Source organism: Mycteria americana, chromosome 9, assembly GCF_035582795.1.
Source record: "Mycteria americana isolate JAX WOST 10 ecotype Jacksonville Zoo and Gardens chromosome 9, USCA_MyAme_1.0, whole genome shotgun sequence".
Taxonomy (NCBI): Eukaryota; Metazoa; Chordata; class Aves; order Ciconiiformes; family Ciconiidae; genus Mycteria; species Mycteria americana.
This window is the reverse complement of record NC_134373.1, coordinates 19,663,701-19,687,247: the sequence shown is the minus strand read 5'-3', so window position 1 is coordinate 19,687,247 and position 23,547 is coordinate 19,663,701. Positions and strand designations below refer to the sequence as shown.

The window sequence follows — 23,547 nt, the reverse complement described above, 5'->3', positions numbered from 1 at the left end:
TTATATTAGGTTTATAGAAGACAATACAGAAATATTAATTGAAAACTTTTTATAAATTAGAAAAAGCCCAAATACGCTTAAAAAAATAGAGTATTTTTAATACCTTGCTGTTATCCTGAGGAACAGGCATTAAAAACTCAGTCAGATCTGACATTTATAAATCATCATCCCTTTCTTTACTTTTGGAGATTAATTTAAGAGAATTCAGCCACTCTATATTTGCATTTGAGATGTGCTCATGAGAGACCAGATCTCCCCAGTCAAGAGAATATTATGGAGCTGGAGGAGATCATTACCGGGGAGCTCTGCCCGCAGAGCTCTGCCCGCAGAGCTCCCCGCCACCCCGGCTAGCCAGCCTGCTCACTTCAGGCAGGAGACAACTCACATTCCAGCAGATTTCAGCAAGATTAAAACCTTTCAAAAACCCAGCCGTGTCAGCACTCCTAGCAGTTTACGTTCTTCTTTCAAACAACCCTTGGAGCAAAATATAGATTAACGGATTTATTCAGGAGACCTCTTGACGATTTAAGAGTTAAAAGCAGCTTTCGTGTTCACCCCTTCCCATGGCATCTGCACTCCTGTGAGGACCATCACTGCACTGCTTCTCTGCCACTGTGTTCCTCTACCTGAGCTTTGCTGGAGGCAACAGAGCCTGAGGGTCCAAAGCCCACCTGCGTCCCCACCTACCCACCCCACAGGGACAGGAGGTGCGGGGCGGAGGGAGAATCGAGGTCTCCTAACCTGTGGCCAAGCCTCTGGGGCATCTGCTAACCCCAGCCCACCTCTGGAGCGGCTGCTGCCCCTTCCCTTCTCCAAGACAACAGCGCTAGTTGTTGTGCATTAATGATTCTCCGCTTCTCCTCCCTCTGATGGGATGTTACAGCATTTCCAGTATAAAAGGATTTCTTGAGACTCCTTCATTTCTGTGACTAGCAATGTGACTGATCAAAGAAGCAGCCAGGAAAGGGTGAGGGGTCCCTATCTGTTGCCTCATGCCTGTATAACGAAGAGAAGATCAGCTGCAGAAGTACAAAGCAGCATGAGTCCTCCTTTTTGCTGGTGGAGCCTCTGGGGACAGCAGTCACTGTTGGTTAGCTGAACTATCTAAATTTACTTCATTTCTGGGTTGTTTTTTCTTGCTTTGTTTCAAAAGTCTAGGTTCAAGACTCTGGGACTGACATTTCCTTCCTTCCCACATGGGTGGCACATTTGCTGCTTGGCAGGCAACCTAGGAGACGTCTGCAGACATTTTAAATGATGACATCTATACATGTGAGAAGAAAAATTTGACAGATGCAAGGAATGATAAAAGAGAGAAGCGCATGAGCTAACGATGGCCATTCATTTCAGATCCATAACGCAATAATTATGATGGGCTTATGGTTATTTTTTTTTTAATGGGACAGTGGCCACATTTAGAGCTTGTGAATGCCAGCAGCGTTCCTTCAGCGGGTAGGCTGGTTGCTGCACACCCTTTAAGGGGTAAGGAGTTTGTTCCCTTCTACTTTTTTATAGCAAAAATTATCTGTGTAAGGTGACTCCATTTCACTGACTTGAGAAAAGTTACTTCTCAAGGTATATTTTTTTGGCAACTGTATGTATACAGGAACTACAATACAACTATTATAAAGAAAACAATCTGTATGGAAAGTTTGAGGTGTAGATATGACCTTGGATCAGACGCACAGTTTGTTTTTGAAAAAAGACTGGAAAACTCACAGCTTCCAAACTTTCCAGAAACAGTTTCTGGAAGAAAAACAAACAAACAAGCCCAAACGAATGAAAATCACGTTATTGGATTATTTTCAAAACAGATGTGTTTCAGGCTGTTAAAGGAAAGCAACTAAGGAATACAGATGTGCGCAAAATTAAATACGTATTATCCTACATACGCTGTAGTACATGGAAAATCGCTATCTGCTGGCATCTGCAAGAATTATCTTCAAACTCTAAGGAACAAACATAAGTTGCAAGACATTTCAGATCTCCAGGACACCTCAGGAGCCTGCGAAAAAATGCTCTGCATTTAACTGACAGCCAGCAGGATTATTTTATGCCAAGCATTCACATTAAGCACTTTTTTATATAACGTTTTGTACATGGTTTTCAAATCCGTGCTTTATTGAAGAACTCAAGTCAAACAAAACATCCTGATCATACAAAGTTTCCAATTTTAGTGATTATCTGAACGCAAAAGCCAGAAGGTGGTTTAAATAAAATCGGACGGATGACAGATAAATACATATATGTGCATGCACGTGTACATTCACACATGCACATGCGCGTGATGGAAATCAAAACTGAAGATAAGAGACAATTAAAAGACGCTTATATCATCACATGCCTGTATTATATTAATGATTTCTCCTTCTCCTAAAATAAATAAAAGCAAAAGCTACACGGGGAAAAAAACCCACACATTAAAGATAAGATCTGGGCTTCAGGTACTATACATGAAGTTTGTACCGTCATCTACAGGAATTCAGCATCACATCAATTCACTTTGTCTTACAAATAAAGACCGCCTATTATGCAATGTATTTGACTGCCAAAAGGTTAAATTACTAAATCCTTCCTTACTGGACACTTGTTACAGATACAGACACAAAACATGCATGTGTTGTATTGACATGAGTCTCTCTTACCAAAGAGCACCGTTTATTTAAAATAATTAAAATAATAATTAGAAGCTACATAGAAGACTAAGTAAATTTTATTAAAACACAAGGTAGATGCTCATGCCAGCAGCTCCAACAGCGCCATGGTATAAGCCATGCTGCTTTCAGCACACTCAATTCATTAACACAGGAGAGAAGCCAGAAACCAAGGGAAATGCAGACCATCTGCTCCATCCAGATGCAGCAGAACATGCTTCTTACCTCCAAAGCTATTTACCAGCGACAAACTGAGATAAGATCAGTTTAATCCTCTAATCACAGATCTAAAAGATTTTTTGGCATCCTATCATCATAAGTAAAACCGAACTACATCCACTTGAATTGAAAGAAAACTTTGCCAGTTTTTCTCACCTTTAGCACCCCTCTCGGTATAAAACAATTCTAAATAAGAGAGATAACCTAGATTCGGCAAATATTACTGAAACAAATACATGCACACAAGCAGTCGACAACAAAATCCTCGTTCTTCTGCAGATATGTTCTAAAGATGTCTAATTGATTTAACCGGCAAGGAGATTTAATTGAAGCATTTAAGTTCCCAGAAAGTCACCGTCTGCATATATATTATCTCCTTGCAATACCGGACCCATTTTAAAATAAAAACTATAGCCCCTGCGCCTTAAAAACAAGTAAGCAGCATAATTTCTTACCTTGAAGTTATGAATCTTCTCGTATTTTGGAATATGTTCATTCTCTTTCAGAGTTGCTCTCCTGACCAGCGACGTCAACTGCGAATAAGCAAAGAGTTTAAGAGGTTGCCAGATTGTCACCGACGACTTCTGAGTACCCAGTTTCATCCCCAAGGCTGCTATCAATAACTCTTGTTGACGGCTCTCCCGCTTCGAGTTGTGCACCGCAGACCTGTTCGCTTTGTGCCCTGACCAGGACTCTTTGGACGGCATTTTGGAGCTGACGGGAGGAGGAACGGCCCCCCGGACCGATCCGCGCCCTGCGTCTCTCAGACTCGATTCGCAGAGCCGACAAGGACCATTCCGGGAACCTAAACGGCTCGGAAGGGCGGCGTGGCCATGGCAGGGCACTCGTTCACCGCGCGGCTAACTCAGCGAGGCGGGCTCCCCGCCGATGGGGGCGCGGGGGCTCAGGCCTGCCGGGGGGCGGCCGGCGGGCCGGGCGTGCGCGGCGGCGGCGGCGGCAGCCAGCGGCGGGGGGGCGCAGCCCGCAGCCTCTCCCTCCATCAGCGGCCGCCGGCGGGGCTGCGGGGACGCCCGCCTCGGCGCCCTGCTCCCGCCCCGGCACCCCGCTGCCCGGCTCGGGGCCGACGCTGCTCGGCGCGGAGCGGCACCGCCCCCGGGGCGGGGGCCGGGCGGGGGCGGCCCCGCGGCCAATGAAGCCCCGGCGAGGCGGGCGGCCGCGCTCCCCCCCTGCCCCCCCCGCGGCTGGCTGCGGGAGCGGAAGCAGCGGGAGGGCTGCCAGCGCGGGGTGAGCCGGGCACCGCTACGAAATGGCATCTCCTCGCCCTCGGGGGCGCGGGGCGGCCTCACGGCGCACCCGGTGAACAGCAGCGCCGGGGGACGCGGCGGAAGGCGGCTCTCCCCGACCCCCCCGTCCGACACGGGCTGGGCACCAGGCGGCGAGGCTGGCAGCAGTTAACGCAACCGCTGGTGCTCATCGCTCTCCCTTTAGACTTACATTTTTCGATGCCTTTCGTATAAAAAGAGGCTCGTCAAACTCACATCATGCATCAGCCTCTTCTAGTCGCGATGTGAACGCAAATGCTACCAGAAGTTCACCATGCCACTCTTTCCACCAAAGACCTAAACCCCGAACTGCTGCGGTGCCCCGCATTAGGGATTTAGGAACGTTCACAGAAGGTGAGTGACACATAGTCTTAAATCAGACCGAAACCTGCTGTTTGGACTGAGGCGACTGATGATGAAACACGCACAGGACAACGTGGTCCTCGCTACCCCTCACGCAAGCCGAAGGAAACGGTATTTCACACCAGCATCATTAAAGCGTTGCAGAGGATGCACCAGAGTCCAAGTGTGCCGGGCTCACAAGGGACTCGGGCAGGCCACGCCACAGCCAGCCCGAGCTGCGCACCGGGGCAGCCCCGCTCGGGGAGGGGACACCACGACACCCGCTCGACTCCTGCCCTTTTTCTTCTAGTGCTCTCCAAGCACTTGTCAACAGTGTTTGTCAGAGACTGCAAAAATGGCCCTGTGGTCTTACTTGCTATGGCAGTGATTTACGCCGTGGGGCTGACCCCCGTCCCCACATTTGGGGCGCAAGAGGACCTTTCCCTGTGCACAGCCTGCCTTGTGCAGCTGGCCAGAGCGCAGCCCTCCCTTCCCTTGCCACAGGCTGCAGCACCACAACCGCTCTCCCTTCTGCAGCAAAGGTATTTTTATCTCGCATGACTCAGTAACAACCAAAGACAGGCACAGTTTGTCGCAGTCTTCTGGGTGGAATTGGTGTGCGTTTTGCAGCTGGATCACAGTGTTACCATTTAGCTCAATCCTGCCAATACAGCGGAGAGTAATGCTTACCATGTTCCCTCTGTTCCCTTGCATGGCCACCAGTACCTTCTCTACAGGTTTTAAAAATCTGCTGCGTTTCAGCACAGGGTCTGGTTGCAGAGATTAAGGATCAACATATGTACTGACCAACCACTAATCTGCAATGCAAGTTAATAGCTAATAACCAAAACACTGGCTACAGATTATACCGGGTGAAGCTGTCGGGCCTTAGTGGCTCGTATAGGGGCCTTAGGAGTATCTGGCTCAGTTCCCAGCTTCAATGCAAACAGGAGGCTGGTTGGTCCATCCTATAGAGAAATACTCTTCCAACAGCTACCTCAGTCTGCCTGTCTTGCTTTAAACCGCTCTTTTCTGCTGCAGATGAATAAATGCCCCTCTCTCGCATTTTTCTGCACTTCCTTCTAAGTGTAACACTCCACGGCAATAGGAGATCAAGAAAAATGAGGTGAGGAGTAAGAGATGGCAATAACTGACCACCTCATCTATGTGAAGTGTGAGAATAGTAGGGAGTCAAGGGAGGAGGAAGCAGACAGGCTTTCGAGCTCGTTCTCTCCTTTCTTTCTAGCTAAAGCCACTTCACGGTTTCATTTCCAAGGACTACAGCAGGTAAAAGTCCTCATGGAACAAGGTGGACCTAAACCTGCCCCAGAGGAGTCATGCTCTCCAAACAGCTTTGAGTGACAACAGGCTCAGGAAGCAAATTGTGGAGCTTTGGAAATGTAGTTTTGTGACACGCGTCCTTGGAAACCAAAATGCCTCTTTTTTGTAAAGGGAAAAAATAAATCACTAAAACTTCATATTAGGAAATAAACTCTTTGGAAATTGAATTTGTTGAAAATAAATAACCCAGCGATTTTCAAGAGTACATTTACTATCAGAATCAACCCTTATTAGTTTTTGTATAATTCCACTTAAGAAACGAGATAAAGTATTCTGAATTTTCCTTTCAATCGTTGGTAGAGCGCATATTTGTTTTTTGACATACTTATTCCTTAATTGTCAGCTTCCTTTTTCCCAATTCTGAAGAACTGATTTATTTTCAATTGCACTTTGGAGTCACGTTAGTAGAAGCTGATCTCTGGATCCTGGAAAATTAAATCTTAAGAATGCCAATAAAAAGGTAAGCAAAACTACCCAACAGGGAAAGGTCCTATCTCATGGCTGTAATTATGAAAATGTGTTATAATCTGGGAAGTAGTTATAAGATTATGAATTTTAATTCTAACATGACTTTGTGTTACTGTAATCTAACTCAGACCGCTTATTGGTTTTACAGAAATCAGCTTCCCATTGTTCAGTGCAAAGCATTTTCTGCTGTTTACAAATACAGGAATACTGGGCTCACCTACACTTATAGCCCTTCACATGTGCTATATGCACTATAGGTGTGCACACCAGAAACCTAGATTGAAAGAAAGTTAAAGCCATAAAGCTAGCAACTAAAAAATTTTGAAAAATATATATTTGTTATCTATTTCTTACATATGTTTCCCCAACATAAAGTAGTGTTGTAATTAAAATTCATACAACTGCTTTCAGATGACACAATTCTATAATGCATATGCTCATTCTTCTGCCATTGCCTAACTTTGGGAGCTTGGCATTGCAAGCTAGTCCTCTTCTTAACGCTGCCCTCTTCCTTCCTTTTGAAAACCAAAAGGACGAATGAAATTTCTGTTGTACACACCTTCCTGACCACAGTTTGGGTCATCGGGCAGGTCCAGATCTTTAGCTTAACAGTATGTGACATTAGTATGTTATTAGATACCGCCTGGTACATACTAGATGAAAGAGAGGTAGAAATCTGAGGAGGCAAGTCTTCTCCCTTCCACTTTTCTCAGCAAAGTCTTGATTTTATTTTTTTATTGTTTGTGACAGACATTTGCAATCATTGCATGTGTAGGGAGCAATATGCTGTGCAGACCCCAGGAGGAAGGAAACTGCAAGGCTGTCTTTTTTAAATTCAATTTAAGGATGTGATTTCACAGGATTGAGGTGAACTGAAAATGGAACGACTGGAAGTAATAGCCGAGCAACCTCTCAGTAGAGCATGCAACCAGAGCAACCTCTCAGTCCTGTACATTTTAGTGACTTAAGTGAGCACTAAAAAACCAAACCCAGCAACATGACAACCTTTAAACCAGACATCTGTTTAGAGGTTCTACATTGTACATGTGGACTAAAGGGGGCGGGGGGGGGGGGGGGGGGGGGGAAGACTGTAACTTGCTATTTCAAATGTTCTCATTTGTTCTAAAATCTCAACCATAAGAGTGGTTCAGCCTAGGTCCTACCGGGACTCCGCTTTCCTTACTTCCCCCTGGAGTAGTCCTTCAGGGTGCAGGAGAAACAACTGTCTTCTTGAGCACTATTTGCTCTCCATGTTAGCTGGATAATGTATGCATATTTTCTGGTTCTAATCTCACAATCAGTAAGTCTTATTATGAAGACTCCACAGAATTAATTTTAAGTCATCCATGGCTTGCAGTAAATTCCAATTAGTCACTCTCTGAAAGACACATTATGTAAGTTTAATCCAGTCACACAATTCAGTCACCATCAGACAAATTATCTTTCTAAAAAGGCAAATCGATGCATTTCCCATTTGTTGAGTAATAAACCAAAATCACTTCAGAAAAAAACCCCAACAAAACAGAAAATTCAAGAGTTAGGTTAAGCTCAACAAGTCCTAAAATGCCCAGATTAAACTTGATCAGACCTCCTGAAGCCCACATGCATTTCCAATACGATTTAGTGTTTAGTTTTATGACCACCTGGCTCCTCTCTCAAACACAGTATCGTGTTTTCTTCAGTCTTGGGAATGCGCTGCAGCCTTTTCATTCTCATATGGTATTTTCATGTTGTTATGACTAAATATGCCTTTATTGTGTCAGACCTCATATCTAATATGATCCTTTCCCTCTAAGGAATGTATTTTAGTAATAATAATAACCAGCAGTTATATGGCACGCATTTTATTAAAAATCAGAGATGATGCCCTATTGTACATATCTCAAGAAACAAGATATTTGGGTTGCTATGCGGTTAGCCCTTGTATATTTTGTTGTGTTCTGTTTCACTGTATAGCTAACTTAGCCAAATGTACATGCTCAGAAAAGCCTTCCTTGCCTGAACACTTTATGAGCGTATTTTATGGGCTCAGTACACGATTTTCAAAAGCTAATCAGTCAGATTGTGAAACTGAGCCCAATTTCCTCAATGCAGTCCTTGCTGGAGGCTTGTTCCATGCTAAATATAATTTTCCCAGTCATAGTTTTCACAGAATTGTTCCAAGGGGGAAGGGGAGCCCAAAATTTTACTTTTTATTTAAAATTGGTGATAAGCTGTTTTCATTTCATTTTCTTCACTTGTAGACATGCTGATGCCAGGCATAGCCTGTGCCCACAGATAGACGGTGTGACCGGGGGGTGGGAATGCTATTCAAGAAGGAGTTCAACCTGAAAGTTGACATCTCAGGAGCTGGGTGGGAAGGACCATCACGCGGTCTCAGCCACCAGGGTAAGACTTCTCTTGCTGCCGTTCCAACCAAGCCACATTTACCTGGCTCACGGACAGCATCAGGCTCACACAATGCTCAAAGTATACTGGGATCCTCAGGCAACACACAACCCCGCTTTGAGTCTGCAGTTACCCACAGGGGAGTTGGGGTTTAAGACATGGTTGAATGATGAAAACTTACTGCTGAGAAAAGTTCTATTTTTTATAACAAAATTTTCCAAATGGACTGGCTCTAATTAAATCAGACCTTCCCACCCCCACCCCCCAGTGAAATACTTATTGCAAAATCTAAAGAAACGGCTATTTATATTTTTGAATTTTTATTTCTGATAAAAGTGTATGTGATTTCCACAGCAGGTAATGAACATTTTTATCTCTAGAATTTAAAAAGAAGTTTTCAAAAAAATGTTTTAATTAAAACCTTAATTAAACAAATTCAGCCAAAGTGTTGGCTTGGTTTAAAGTATGATTGTTAAGTTAAAAGAAAGAAATAATCTAAACCGGTTTAAATTATGGAAAAAATGTTGCCCAATATTGCTGCTAGAAATTACTGCATAAAAAGTGAGTTCATTTGGTACTGTATTGTGCAATACAATTAGAGTGCATTAGCATTATTTGGGAAGATTTTATGTTCGTACTGATGTGCTTACCAGAAATACCCTGAAGTACCCTTATTTTCGTAACAAGGGAGCATACTCGTAAAAAAGCAGAGAGGTCTTAGGGGAAGCTGACAGGAAAGTTGTTTTTCTGTAGCTTTAGTCCTATAACCTACTGGTCACTGCAGCTGATTCAGATCTAGGTCAGCCAGCTTATTTTGTTCCTACTGGCGTGATGGGTTGTAGATTTGCTCCTGGCAGTTGCCAGTATGGGCCTTCGGAAATGACAAGTCGAAACTGCGCACTGGCAAAAAGCATCCACTGTGACTATTCCGCTCTTTCAATAAGTGACAAGACAAAAACAATTAGCATTTGCTGTTCTGGTTAGTGGCACAAAAGCAAGGCACTTCTCAGTGGCAAACAACAGGTTTCTTTTCTGAGGGAGGGGGCTATTTTGGTATATAACCACAGACCTAGCCATGGCAAAATAAAATAAAAATCTCACGGTACCTGCAGTAAGAAGTTCTGCTTTTGTTCTGGTTCTGGAGGGCTTTGCTAACATCAGGCGACTTGGCTTTTAGCGAGGTCAGCAACTGGCCTGCTGCGTCCCCTGAAGGAGGGGAGGTAGTTCTGGGGATTTCCTTCACGCTCCGGAGGTAAATATACCACTACAGGGGCGTATGTGGCACGTGAGAATGCGCACAAGCAGGGACATGGATGTTGCCGTCTATAATGCTGCTAAGCTGGGTTTTACAAGCAATAGCTACGACTTCATTTATGCCGTATAAATAATAACACGCTTCCTCACAGGGTCGTGTTCTGGGCGAGACGGCGCGGTCCTGGCCCCCTCCCGGGGCTCCTGCCTTGTCCTGGTTTGGTCCTGAGCCGGCCAAAGCCACAGGGCTCTTCCCTACAGACTCCGACGCAGGATGTCCCCATGGCCCTGGCTGCCCCTGTTAAAATAACCAGCTGCTCCAGCCCGTCCCCTAAAGACAGAGACTACCAGCCCGCTTGCAAGGGGCAAGATACGAGTGCTTGACAAAAGCAGAGCTGCTACCAAGCTGTGTAACACTGAGGCAGGATATGCCAATCAAACACCACAATAAAAGCTACCCAGAAAGCTAAGAAACGAGCTCCTTTCACTCCTAACTCTGACTGCGGCGAGGAAAGCAGTTCCCCGTGACCGTGAGTTCAAGCTGAGGTATCAGCCTCAGCAGTTCTACTCCTTGCTTTGCAGCAGCTCGGCACCACAACCCTGTTTTTTCCTCAGGAAAACAAGCTGCATTAAAAGGGGGCCAACCCCAGCCAAACTTGTTAAGTACAGAAGGTGACCAAGAGCTGCTGGAGCACAGAAGATACCAGCTCCCTGCCTCTGGGGGCTGGCAGCACCACTGGTCCCCAGGCAAAGCAGTTCATGAGCAGGGAGAGAGGCATCATGAAACACCACAATTTGTCTCCAGTAAATCCTTCGACAACACCTGTCCTTTCCAGCTTTGCTTTCAGTCCTTTCCATCCACCTTTCCATCCTTCACAGCTTTGGTTTTGGTCCGTCCTATCTTCCTCTCCTCCTGCCAGGAGCCTGGCCATGGAGGTGGTAGGCTAAACAGTGACTTAAAGCAGCTGCCTGTGCCAGGTACTCCTCTCCCTGGGAAAGGCAGAAGCAGAGAGACTGGGAGGACTACTCACATAGTTTAACTGTTACACCGTTAACGCATTGCTAAATGGGGGCTAGAGAGGTCTGTCTTGCAGCTGTGAGACCTACGGGAAGAGGAGTTGATGGAGCAAGGAGCTCCGCTTAAAGGAGCAACCCTCACACTGGCCAGCAACACGCAGAGGCTGCTCCTCAGCAGCTTCCCCATCTTGCTCCCATTTAGTCAGCATTTTCTGTTTCAGCTAACAGCATCGCGTTTTCTTCCCTTCCCTGGTCTGTGGCACGTCTCCTCGCTGGCCTGCAGGGAGCTGTGCCGTTGTGACCGAGGCACATCGGATGTTCATGGCAGCCAGTGGTCGCCCCAGCAAAAGCCTTTTGACTTGTGACTCGTCAAGGCAGACTGTATTCCAAAAAGACCTTAGAAGTAATTTATAAATGCCGCAAGACAGTGTGCTCTATAGAGGTGATAATAGTCAACACGTAATGCAAATTGGCAGCTGCATGACTGCTACTCTTTTGGCAAATACTCTTTGTTACTAATATACTACATTTAAGTATCATAAGAGAAAACAGGCTGTTAGACTGACCTTCTTGAAACCACAAGGGACTGGTGATAGTTTATTTCTCATCTGACCCACACTGTTATAAGGATTTCCTCAAATAAAAGGAAAAACAAAAATAAAAATAAAAAAGAGAAGGCACATCAAAAAGCTTAACCATACCCTTTGATGAAGAACCTTACCTGTCTCCTAGCAAGAAAATGTTGACGGTGCCAAACTTTATGAAATAAATGATTTAGAACACTTCCTTTATGATATCCATTTAAGAATCATATTGATAAAAGCAGTTTTTATAATAAACTTCTATATCTTTTTGTAACTAAAAATGTATACACTTAGGGATAATGACAATCATGTAATCCACAAGGTCTTTCTATTATTATATTTACTAGGGCTTTTTAAATTTATTCCTCATGGAACAGGAGCTTTGGCTACTGGTATAACATGAGCAAACAGTATGGAAATTTCTTTTTATGTCTCATTAATATTTTCTTACCTGATGTATAATATTCATTTCACATTAGTCTTGTCTGGCAGTCTAATGCGTCTAATATTAGCCTTTTTTGTTCTACACAGTAATTCGATTTAGAGTAATTCAATGTATGTTATAATTGAAAACTGCAGCTCATTAATTTCTAAACACTCTTTGTATTTCAGACTACACCTGCTCCTTTGGCACATCCTCTGTTTTGAATCCATCCACTTCTTCCTGAATAAGCTATGTTGCTATGATACATGTGCTGTCACAGTTTCTTTCTTCGACATACTTTCAGTCCATAATCATACTTATTTAGCATAAATAAGACTAAGACGGCAAAGTCTCCTAATCCTTCCTTAATTATCACTTGATTCAACCCCATGAATCAAGGTGAAAACAATTTTTAACCTGAAGGAATACTAGAGTTGTGACATGGACACGCAACATTCTTGGAAAATTTATAATGGTGAAAACCTGCTTATGGACCACCTCACTGCCGAAAAATTACAAAATGGGGTAACCCCCAGTGTCCATCAGCACTCCTTGCAGACCCTGATTACCGGGTTTCTAGGTGCACGTGTGTCCACGGGCATAGCTGCACCAGCGCTGTGGCACAAGGTCCACGTTCATTTTATACAATGCAATTAGGCAGACTCCGAAAATGAGGTAGGCTGATCATCCTTCAAATGAGTCTCTCATGTAGGCCCCCACTATCCTTGCGTAAATCTCTATTTAAACCAGGACTGATTTGAAACCTGCAATGAATGAAACCAGAGTGGAATTGGCAGTGGAATTATACTCTGCTCCCAAAGTCAAATTATCAGTTATTATCAAATTATCAGTTTATTGCCACCCATAAAATCTTCTAATCCCGGATCACATTCTCAGAAAAGGCTCGTTTTACATTCTGTTGACCAGCGTTCCAATTTTCTCATTCCTCCTTTTCCACATATGGTTCATCTTTCCAATTTATTCCCTCTTAGTTTCCTAATTAACATTTTAAAATGCCTCTGTCATGAAAATTTTCATATAAGGGCAGGAAGCATCCCATTTCCCTAGAGGAAGCTACAACTGTTAAAAATTCTTACTTGAGACAGGCACTCAAGAAACCATTGTCTCAAATGGCCAAACCCAGCATCTTTGAAACAAATTTAAGTAATGTCTTGATTGGAAAACCGAGTAATTTTGAATGATTCAAAATGGGGCTGGCAATGCAACTCCCCATCATAAATTTGGGCTACGCAGACTGTTTACCTTTTGGGGGAGAAGCAGGCATTGGCATGTGGACAGGTTATATGGCTTCTGGTACACAGGAGGGACTTTGGGGGTTTCTATTTTGGTGTGGGGTTTTTTTTCCCCCAGCAAGTCTGTGGTTTCTTGCAACATAATGTTTAGTTGATGTCTATTTTCAGCTGAAATACACTAGTCCTTGGTCCCAATCAGTAACTCAAAGATCTGACATTTGGGATTTCAGAGGCGTATGATCTTTGGACAGAAGCTCTTGAGTATAAGGCACATCGAAGGTAAAAAACTAAGTTTGGGGTATAGTTCCATTTCTTAAAGTCATTGGCTATGAACAAAATGTTTATCCAGCACAACTGCTTTCTTCTTACTTAGTCACGTTTTTCATCTCATCTTACAGGGCTTTTTTTTATTGGTACTGCCACCATCAACTAGCACTTTAAGTGACACTGCTCATAAGATTTCTAACGCTGAGGTTGTTTGAATTTTCAACAATAAAAATAGCCCAAGAGAATTAACCCATCAGGCCCATAAAAAAATTATCCAGTAAGGTCTCAGCATTATCAGCTTGCTGAGCAGCGAGTCTGCCTTGCGAACTCCAGTTTGTGACAAAGGTGATTGGCAGCTTCCAGGCACCAGGCTGCAGCGCTGCGACAAATGCTAGCAAGGATTTGGAGGCTGGAGTGAACGAGAAGCTGTCACTTAAGAGACCGAGCACTTCAAATTCTGTGAAAGATAACAACACGTGATACTTTTTGCAATTTTTGTGCATTTGTGTTAAACACATCGTTACTCTAATCATCAGCCAATTCACAGAAATGCCTGAATGCAAATGTAATTCATTATCATATTAACTTTGGTAAATGCTTCAAGACATTTCCACTAATGTAAAAACATCAGAAATCTTCAACCAATAAACTACTTGATACATGATATAAAGCGCAGAGCTTTTAAAATATTTCACCATTACATGCAAAATGGAAATTGGGAATACAGCCTTTCATATTTTCACAGTATTCCTCCACTCTTCTCTCAGGAAGGGAAAAAGCTGCTTGCCTCTAAGTGCTACTAATCTAATTCACAAATTGGAAATAATAAAAAAATTTACTAAATCACATAAACATATGACTAAGGTTTAATAGAGGACATTATACTTTGTGATACTAGCTCTAATGTTCCTTAGGCAAACTACTTCAAACTGCTTTAGCTCTAACCAAATGCAATAATAATCCCCACTAAAAAGCAATATAGTCTAAGTGCATTATAATATGAAGTTCACTATTAGAAACACATCATCCTGTAGTTATCTTGGAAGTTGTATAGATGTGAGGAATATCAATACTAAGATGACGAGGATTAGAGCAACAACCGTTCATCAGCTGAGAATCAGGTTTTTCAGCGTGATGATTCTTACCGTGCTTAAACATCAGGACTGTAGGAACAGTGAATGCCAGAAGCAACACTGTTTCTAACTGCTGATGCCATGCAGAAAAAAGGTTAAATATGGAAAAGTTTAATGTTCTAAAAGTTAATGATCAAAGGAAGAACTTTGCAAAACTGTCAAGAGTTGCTGTCTTCGCTGATGAGTGTGACAGGTTTGAAGTAATAAGAGCAAGCAGTTTATTGAGCTTACTAACAAAACTGCTCTCCTTACGCTGTTCAAATTCAGAAAAGAAAAACATTCAGCTAGAGACTAAAACTAAGCATGAGAAGTTTTATCTGAAAATATCTTTCTTCTTGTGAAAGATTAAAAGGAAAGAAACCAGGGCTAGAACAGATCAGCTTCTGCAGCATTAACCACAGGATAAATGGTGGTTCTTTTTTTCTTTCACAGTCTGATAGTCCATTTAGGCACCTCTAACTACTTCTCTTTCTGCTACCACTTCTAAAACAAGCATTTCACTCTTCATGGGTCTTAAGGGTTTGGTAACCGCTTACGAATAGGCAAGTATTAGCGGAGCAGATGTGCCTGCCTATCAGGGGACTCTCTAACCGAACAGGGGGCAACACACCAGACCGCCACAGCTCCACGTCCTTTCCATCTTTGGCTTGTACAGAAGCCAAATGACGTGTATTTGTACTTGGGAGCCAACAGTGACCGATGTAAAATGCTTCCCCCCCATCTAAATAAAAAACACCCCACCCCCCAAACAGTGACCAATGTAAAATCTTCCCCCCCATCTAAATAAGAAACACCCCACCCCCCAAACAGTAAGGAGAAAAAGGAGCTTATCTGAATAATATTAGAGGTAAGTGGAGAAAATCCCTGGCAGTCAGACTCTTAGCGCAGATGTATGCAGGCTACCCAGAGTTGCAGGGGCATAAAACACAAGACATGTCCGACGCTAGTTCACAGCCAAAGGTGCTCCCAAGCCCGCTTCCCGCAGCCCCGGCTTTTCCTCAGGCCTCTCATGTTCAACTAGTGACCAGACCTGACCCTGCCTAGTTTATGAGATTAGACACAATCGTAGCCCAAGGTGATTATCACCAGCTATACAGTGTCACGTTATAAAGTCTAAGTGAGGTAAGAAACTTGTAAATAACAAAATTATCCTTTTATAGGGCTCTTAATTCAACAGTCCAGTCTGTTTCCTGTAGAAGTGATTAGTAATAGAAAATAATTAGGAGATGCCAGATGGGAGGAGGAGTTAAAAAAAAAAAAAAAAAAAAAAAAAAGACCCAAAACTCACACAGCTAAGGAAAGAGAACAACAAACGAGGGAGCTGCCAGCTAGCAACCCACCGCAGTCCCTCACCGTTCAGGACGCTCTTTGCATAAGCAGTAAATGACAACCACGCGCCTGCTTTAGAGACTGCTCTGAAAGAGACCCACCTTCTCCTTTCTGTGGCCACTGCATGGTTATTCAGTTGTGAGAAGGCATAAAAAGTCAAGGGAAACCACAGTTCAAAAAAAAAAAAAAAAAACAATCCTTCTATATTGCTATGAGGCTTCCCCACTATACATCTAGGCAGCCTTTTTGGAGACCTCAAGTATGAGGCCCATAGGGAAGGTAAGCAGCAGACTCCTACAGTGTGTTAGGACTGACACCGTGACCGCTCTCCATTGCTCATCAGGAGCCGAGCTGGACCTCTGTATTTCTGTGTCCCATCCACTAAGGTCCACCAGGATGGGAAAAATCTCTCTCCCCCTGAAGAGGGCCCAAAGAAAGCTATCCTCTTTGGCTCTTCAAGAGCTAAGGGAGATTCCTCCCTCCCTCCCTGCGATCCTTCTTGCGCTAGCCTATCCCAGTTACAAAGGAAGGAAACTTCTGCCAGCATAAGAGAAGCTAAGGCTATGCGGTACTTTTTGAAGGGCATTAAAAATGTAACCAGATCCAAACCACCGAGCGTTAGAAACCCTGGAGAGAACTGCTGGTGAGGGCTTCACACTGCCTTACCTCACAACACTGGAACAGAATAAGCGCTTATTCATTGCTAATGCTTTCATTTTGTCAGTAACAACACAACCAGTATTCTTCAGATTTAATTGCACAGCAACTGTACTGCTTTACAGCCTTTTTAACAGTTATGTACACTATTCATTTTACAAAGGCTCAATCAGGCACAGGGCATACACTGAGGGTAATTACTCCCCCCACTTTTGCTGAGGGTCTGGTCTCTGAGTCTGAGAGATCAGACCCCCTGATTTCACGTGGCAGCTGCCTGTCTCAGTATAATTAGACACTGGACTTTCTGAAGACTACATCTGTGTGCACACATCTCACATGCCAGATCATAAAAGAGCCACGCTTACACGAAAAAGCAGAAAGTAACATGAAAAGCCATCTCAGTGGGCAGTCAAGTGAGCGGTACCCACCAAAGGCTGAAGTGGGACGCTGATCGTCAGCTGTGCTTACCTACAAAACAGAGGAAACCTCCCTCCAGGAGTAGCACCGTGAAGCGAGGCGTGCTGTGCATCTGAAATGCAACCTGACCTAAGCCACTCCTCACTGTCTGAAGTTTGTGGAGCCTTATTTGTTTTGAACCTTGTAATACTAGACCAGCAATATGCAATCAGGCTACCAAGACAAGCCTGCAACTTCCATTTCACATTAATCCCACATATTATTGTGTGAGCATTAAATTAATGTGCGTTGGAGGCACAGGCGCACACACACACAGAGGCAGGCAGGTGAGGTCCTGTGAGGCTAACTGGAATCAGCTGGGATGCCATTTGTAACTGGCAGGAACCAATAGAGCACAGCTGAGCACCGACCAGAGCTGGACAAGGAGAGAAGAAGAAAGAATTTGGCCTGGGAAAAACAGGAGAGATATGGGACCACGTTTAGCACTGGAGCTGAGGTAGAGGCCCAATGAGAAACCCTTAAAAAACAAGTCTGGCTTGCTAATTTAACCTTTATAAGCACGAGACACTGACAAGAGAAGAACTAGATAGTCTGTGACCTGGGGATTAAATTAGCAAAGTTTGTGCTTCGTTTGGAAGCTCTGAATCTTAAAACAAGATCAGTTTATATAATCTTTTTAGTGTATCAATTTTACTGCCACACTGAACATAAATAAGGGCTTAGGTTACTCTCGGTGATCATGAGTAGAAAAAGCACCCTGCAGTTTGGAGGAAAGAATTTTCTTTGTGCTGGTATCTGCACACTGGACAGCATGTGCAATTAGCTCTCCTTTCCTGGGTCTTAATAAACATATAGCTAAGTTAAAAACATATATGCTTATAAAAAGGCATGATAAACATTTGCAGTCTTAGTTTGAACTGTATGTGCCATACATAATGACATATATGGCACTAGATCCCTACCACCATAAATGCTAATGCACAGAAAGGGAAGATGAGGAAGACTGAGGCTGGGGCAATCTCTGCAGAGTACGACGTTGCCGATACGCTGGAGCAGCTACCTAAAAAGTAGGCTTGTCTTTCATCCTGCTAGGAACTTTCTTGGTATTGACAAAATTGTCTGTGCTTTGAAGTCTCTGCTGAAAGATGGGCTAAACCCAGAAGAAATAAATAGAAGTTTTTGCCTTCCACAGAGTTATGTTTTATTTATAAATTACATTAAACTTACAGAGTGATTGTCACGGACACCCGCGCAGGGACTGGAAAGGAACATTTGTGAGAAAAGAGTTGACAATCTCCTCAAGTTAACCCATGGGATTCTTCAGTGCTCAGTCTCCTGTGTCTTTAAATGTACTTTAAGGTAAACATTTATTAGTTGTACTTTTACAAACATTATTGCTTTGTTGCTACCCTTGTTATAGCTATGGCTTGTCTAGAGTTTTATACATTAGACACCCATCTTTTCTAATAAAATTAATTTGCGTAAATGGAAAAATACAACTTCCAGCATTAAGATTTCTTCACTCTCAAAGCACACTTTCCTCCCTGATTGTTGAGACCACGTCTTCTTTTTAGTTCCTATTGCTCCCAGCATTGGCATTACTAGGCTCCAAACAGCCTTGTTCAAAGCTGTCTTCCTCCATCACAGACCTTGCTAAGGGGGCTTATGCTTCTACGACAGACTACTGTAACTTCCTCGGCTATGTTTTCTGATCTCCTTTCACTGAAGACAAAATAAGCTTTGGTGAAGGAAGGTTTAAAGCAGATCTTACTAACAGATTTGACTGAGAGCAAAAGTAGAAAAGTAGTAGTGTCATTAATGAAAACATCAGTGTCAGTTCAAGGTTGGAAAGTGAGACTGGTCCCTCCGCAAACACCTGCAAGTATGACCCTTGATTTCGTATGTGGAGGCTGTTACGAATCCGTTAGAAATGTGCACAGAGATTGCAATTAACTTTGTGATCTGGATTATCTTTGGAGGCAGGCTTAAAAGCATGTTTCCTACTAAAATGACACAGATTTACATTTCCAGATCTCCTGGCATAGGGTTGCAGACAATCAGCCTTCATCACTATGGAGGAAAAAATAGTATCAGCACTAGGGTCATTAAAAATAGAACAAAAGAATGCTTTTGTCGGGTGACTGCTGCCACAAACCTTCTCTCAATTCTTTCTGTCTGTAGGAATTGAACTGAATGTAGTACAGTCTAGAAGCACTCTTTAATTGATTTGTAGCCACTGAAGTTTCTTGAAGAAATAGCACTTATCACCAAAGCAAACACAAATAAATGTGATTCAGTTGCTATCCTAACATTAACCTCAGCATTTCATTCTGAAAGATGGGATAACTCATAACCGATTATTTCATTTTCTCATAACAAATATTAAATCTTGAAAAAATCACTCATACAACTACTTACATTAATATCTCAAAAGCATGTCAAAATGAAAAAAAAATCATGTTTTGCAGGGCTTTCAAGAAGGACTTTGATATATGCATATAGGTATTCATTAATTTCTGAGCGCTACCATTTTTATAAAGGTATTTAACTGAATCAAGTAATCTGCTCCAAGGCCATAATTACCTTTGAGAGTGGAGAATGTTCAGAGATCCATCAGTATTCAAGGCATGTGAGGAACACTAAATCTTGTGCTGGGTTTTATTTCCACTTCCAGGCTAGGCCATGCAGACTGAATCCACATGGGAAGCCCTCTTTCAAATGAATCTTAGCCCTCTCTTCACACACAGACCACTATGGCTGTACAACTGAGTTCTGAACAATCTGCAGACTGTTTTGGGACCCAGCATTACCTTTTCAGCACGGCAGCTAAAATATCTATTCAGGGCATTCAAGCATGACAAACACTCTCCTGTTTTCAATCTCCCCTCCTGCAGTTATCTCTGACTATTTATTAATTCTTTCATAGGCTATGAAAATCATAAATCATTAACGAGGAATTTTATTTTTAATTTTGAAAATATATTTCTATATGGTAAGCAGTCAAATTCCTTCTCATAATCAGTGAAGCACATGCTGCGCAGCGGATTATATTCTCATGCTTTTCCTATTAAAAACTGCATCTTAAATTACACCACAATATGGTCTCTTCCAGGACTCAGGAGTATTGTGATTTGTGTCCTACACTCCTCAACTAACAATTGCATAATTTTTGTCTTTTCATCTTTTACGGTCTTTAAATCCTTCCCCTTTACTAAGGCTCATTTCTAATGTATTGCATTGTCAAGGCACCCTACACATGCTAAATTCTTCTCCTATAAATTAATTGCTGAAAAGAGTGGGCAACAAATAAAGTATTATTAGTGCATGCTAGGAGGCATCTAACACAAATCTGTGGTGTTCCCTGCTGCTGCCCCACGCCAAATTCAAGGCTAGGTGAAGTGCTCTTTAGTATTTCACTCTCGAGTTTGAGGCATGTTCTCTGGCTGCCCAATTTCCTCCACTTGATTTTATGGCAGAAAGCGAAGCTCCATTCCCACCAGCTGTTCCCCAGTCAGAGGCTGTGCGTCTCTCCTTTCCTTCTTCTGAAGGGTTTATCTTTCGTACACCACCCACACAGGACTGAGCAACAGTCGCAGGAACAAAGTTTAGATTCGGGTCTGAACAGCCTCAGGGTCTGCATATCTGGGAACGTATTTTGGCTCAGGATGATCAATGTTCAAGACCCAGACTACTTCCTCTCTTTACGGAGGAGGAAGCATACAGCGTAGGGAGAAGCTGTGTGGCTACAGTATAAAACTGATAAAGATGCATTAATTGCCAAATACTGTACCCTGCAGAAATTTTCATCCTCACCATGGAGGTAATGGGCTAATGTAGCACACAGATTTTGCTGTCTGGATCATAAGACAATGTTTTTTCTTGTTGGATATGGACAATTTTCTTTGCGTTCTTTGTTAGAACTGTCAATATCGATTCAGTGACATTCTCTTTATAGTGGACAACAGGAATCACTCTGCCATCCCTCCCATCAAAGAGAAAGAAAAACTACTTGACCTATTTATAAATGTCCTATAAGAAAGCTTCCTTATATCATGGTTAAGTGATTCATAATAAGGTAAATACTACATTATTATTACTTGAAGTTTTCAAGTAAATATCAATAAGAAGCAGGAGCTGCACAAAAAGGGTAAAATGACCTTCTGAGCAATTTAGCAGAGGATAGGTATATTTTTTTTATTGCATTATTATTATTTTACCAAAGAAAACTTATAAACGAGCAGAGAGATTGGGTCTTCTGTTTAAGCGGAGATATAATCTCTTCATTGTTCCTCGTGGTAGCATGTTAACTTTTTACAGTAGGTAGGCTTTTAAAAAAGCCAGAGAAATATTTCCTGTCATCCAGTACTCATGCTTTAAATGCAAATTATTTGTCAAACAGGTATAGATCTCATTATTTCAATGTTTTTTTATAAAATTAACCAGCAGATGTGATTCAGTCACCTGCCTGTAAAGTCCTCCAGCCAGTCAGTTATGTTCACCCCACTGAAGCTGAAACACTTCTCGCAGGCTGTCAAGGTGACAGCTTTAGTGGGTGTGCAAGTGGTCGAGTCCCCCAGACAGTGATGGGAGACACTTGGGAAAGCCCCCCGAGGTCTCCTCTCCCCACCACTCCTACGTTGCACATAGCCACCACCCCCATGAGACATTCAGTGAGGCCACCACTGTATCTCTCCCCCTTCCCACGCTACCCACATCCTGTGACTTACAGAGGAGGGAGAAAGGATTTGGCAAAAGCCTTAGCTGGATGCTGGGGCTTGTTCCACATGCTGAGGTTGCTACTGGGATCGGGCGTTGGTCATGGGCTTGAATGCTTATTCCCCTTGGAGACTTGCTGGTGGAAGTGACACTCAGGACTCTGTGTCATCTTCCAGCAAAGACCCTGAGAGGCGTAAAAGCAGCAAAGACGTCACCTCTGCGCCCCTCCACAGTAAAAAGGATCGCACTGTGCCTTCCCTGCGCAGCCACAGGTAGTAATCCCAACTGGATAATGACTTGAAAATTAAACTGAAATCTCCACATTTAACTGTGGAGATGTCTGTGTGCCTTATTGTGTCCACATTAACATAGTTCCAAGACAAATAAAGAGAAAATGCTCAAAAGCTGGACTTCAGGCCAGTAAACACCATTGCTGCCAAACTATGTTGCAGATGCAGCCTCTTTAGTTGCTTATAACTTCCAGACAAACGGGGTGGGATGTTGCAATTCCATGACTAACCTCCCTAAAGGTTTTTCACCTAAAATTTCAATCTGTCAGAAATATTTAATAGTTCTTGAGCTATTTAATGAAAAATGTTTCAAAACAATAGGCATACCTTGTTGATGAGTCTGACATAACACCATGTAATCTATGGAAAAAACAGCATTCTTCAATAATAATCATTGAAATCCCTTTACTGTGAAAACTTTTTCATCAGTCTAAAAAATGTTGTGACAGAACAGAGTTCTGTTGTCACTTGTAAGTTGCTAAATGCAGGAAGAGTTAATTTTACGAAAGAAAGCAAAGCGGTGACTTCCAGAACTCCTACAGAAGATTTTTACCCGGGCTTTGCATCGTAATGAATTCTTTACGATAACATGCAAAAAAATTTCCTTTTGAAACAGCACGCTGCAAGTCAGTGGCTGTCAGGAATTGTAACTGAAAACTCACCCCTCTACTACTGGTACCTAACAGGCAAGAAACTGGATATTTAATGCGGTCAGCTAGCATCAATATCCCCACCAGTATTTCTTTTGTCAAAATGATCTGATAACAGTGAAGATTCATAATTTAAGCTAAGTTGGGTGCTTCATCTCTCAGCAAATTCAGTGCAGGATGACAGACTCTGATGGAGAAGGATTTGAAGGACCAAAACTGGGAGCCTCCTCTCTCTGTGGACTCTGTATGGAGCTTAGTTTCACTGTAATAGTCATGTACGCTGGAAATTGTCAGTGAGACCTTTCCTCCACCTCAAGAAAAACTGAAGTCACAGACATATTTCTGATGGGAAAGACAAACAGATGATCCCAACTAATGTTAGCATTTCTTCTAGGCACTATAAGCATATTAGATACTCCTAAAGTCATGCTGAAGTTTGTGAAATAGGGGAGCATATCAGACTATTACACAAGCATTAACACCTACACATATGTAAAAATACACTTTAAAAAGACTTTCATATGTCAGCCTTTCAATAAACAAAGTATTTAGTTCAACATGATGGAATTTACATTATGTTTTCCTTTTAAGTTTAGTCCCTGTCACACAAACGAAGTTTCAGGCAGCTGCTTTGTCTGTCTGATACATTCCCAACCTCCTTTAATATTTCTGTTTTCACCGGTTCCAAGATTTCTTTGTTGTTCATTTTTCTTTTATGATCCAGGACACAGTTAGTTCTCAGCTGATACTGCAACTCTCTGAAGAGAGCAATCCTTCTTCATAAGTCTGGCTGAGGCCAAAAATAGCTCTGTCAGCTTCTGACAGGCTGAACTTAGCCAAGTGAAATGTTTTAACATTTTATCA

General features: G+C 42.7%; 1 protein-coding gene across 5 annotated transcripts in view; it reads right to left on the bottom strand.

Annotated features, from left to right (window-relative positions):
* Nucleotides 1-23,547, bottom strand: part of CHN1 (chimerin 1) — a 105,929-nt gene that overhangs the window by 28,808 nt on the left and 53,574 nt on the right. For all 5 annotated transcript variants that reach the window (XM_075511793.1, XM_075511790.1, XM_075511795.1 and 2 more), the window contains one exon: nt 3,329-3,406. In XM_075511793.1, the coding sequence (XP_075367908.1) occupies nt 3,329-3,406 (78 nt within the window). The remainder of the gene's footprint in view (nt 1-3,328; nt 3,407-23,547) is intronic.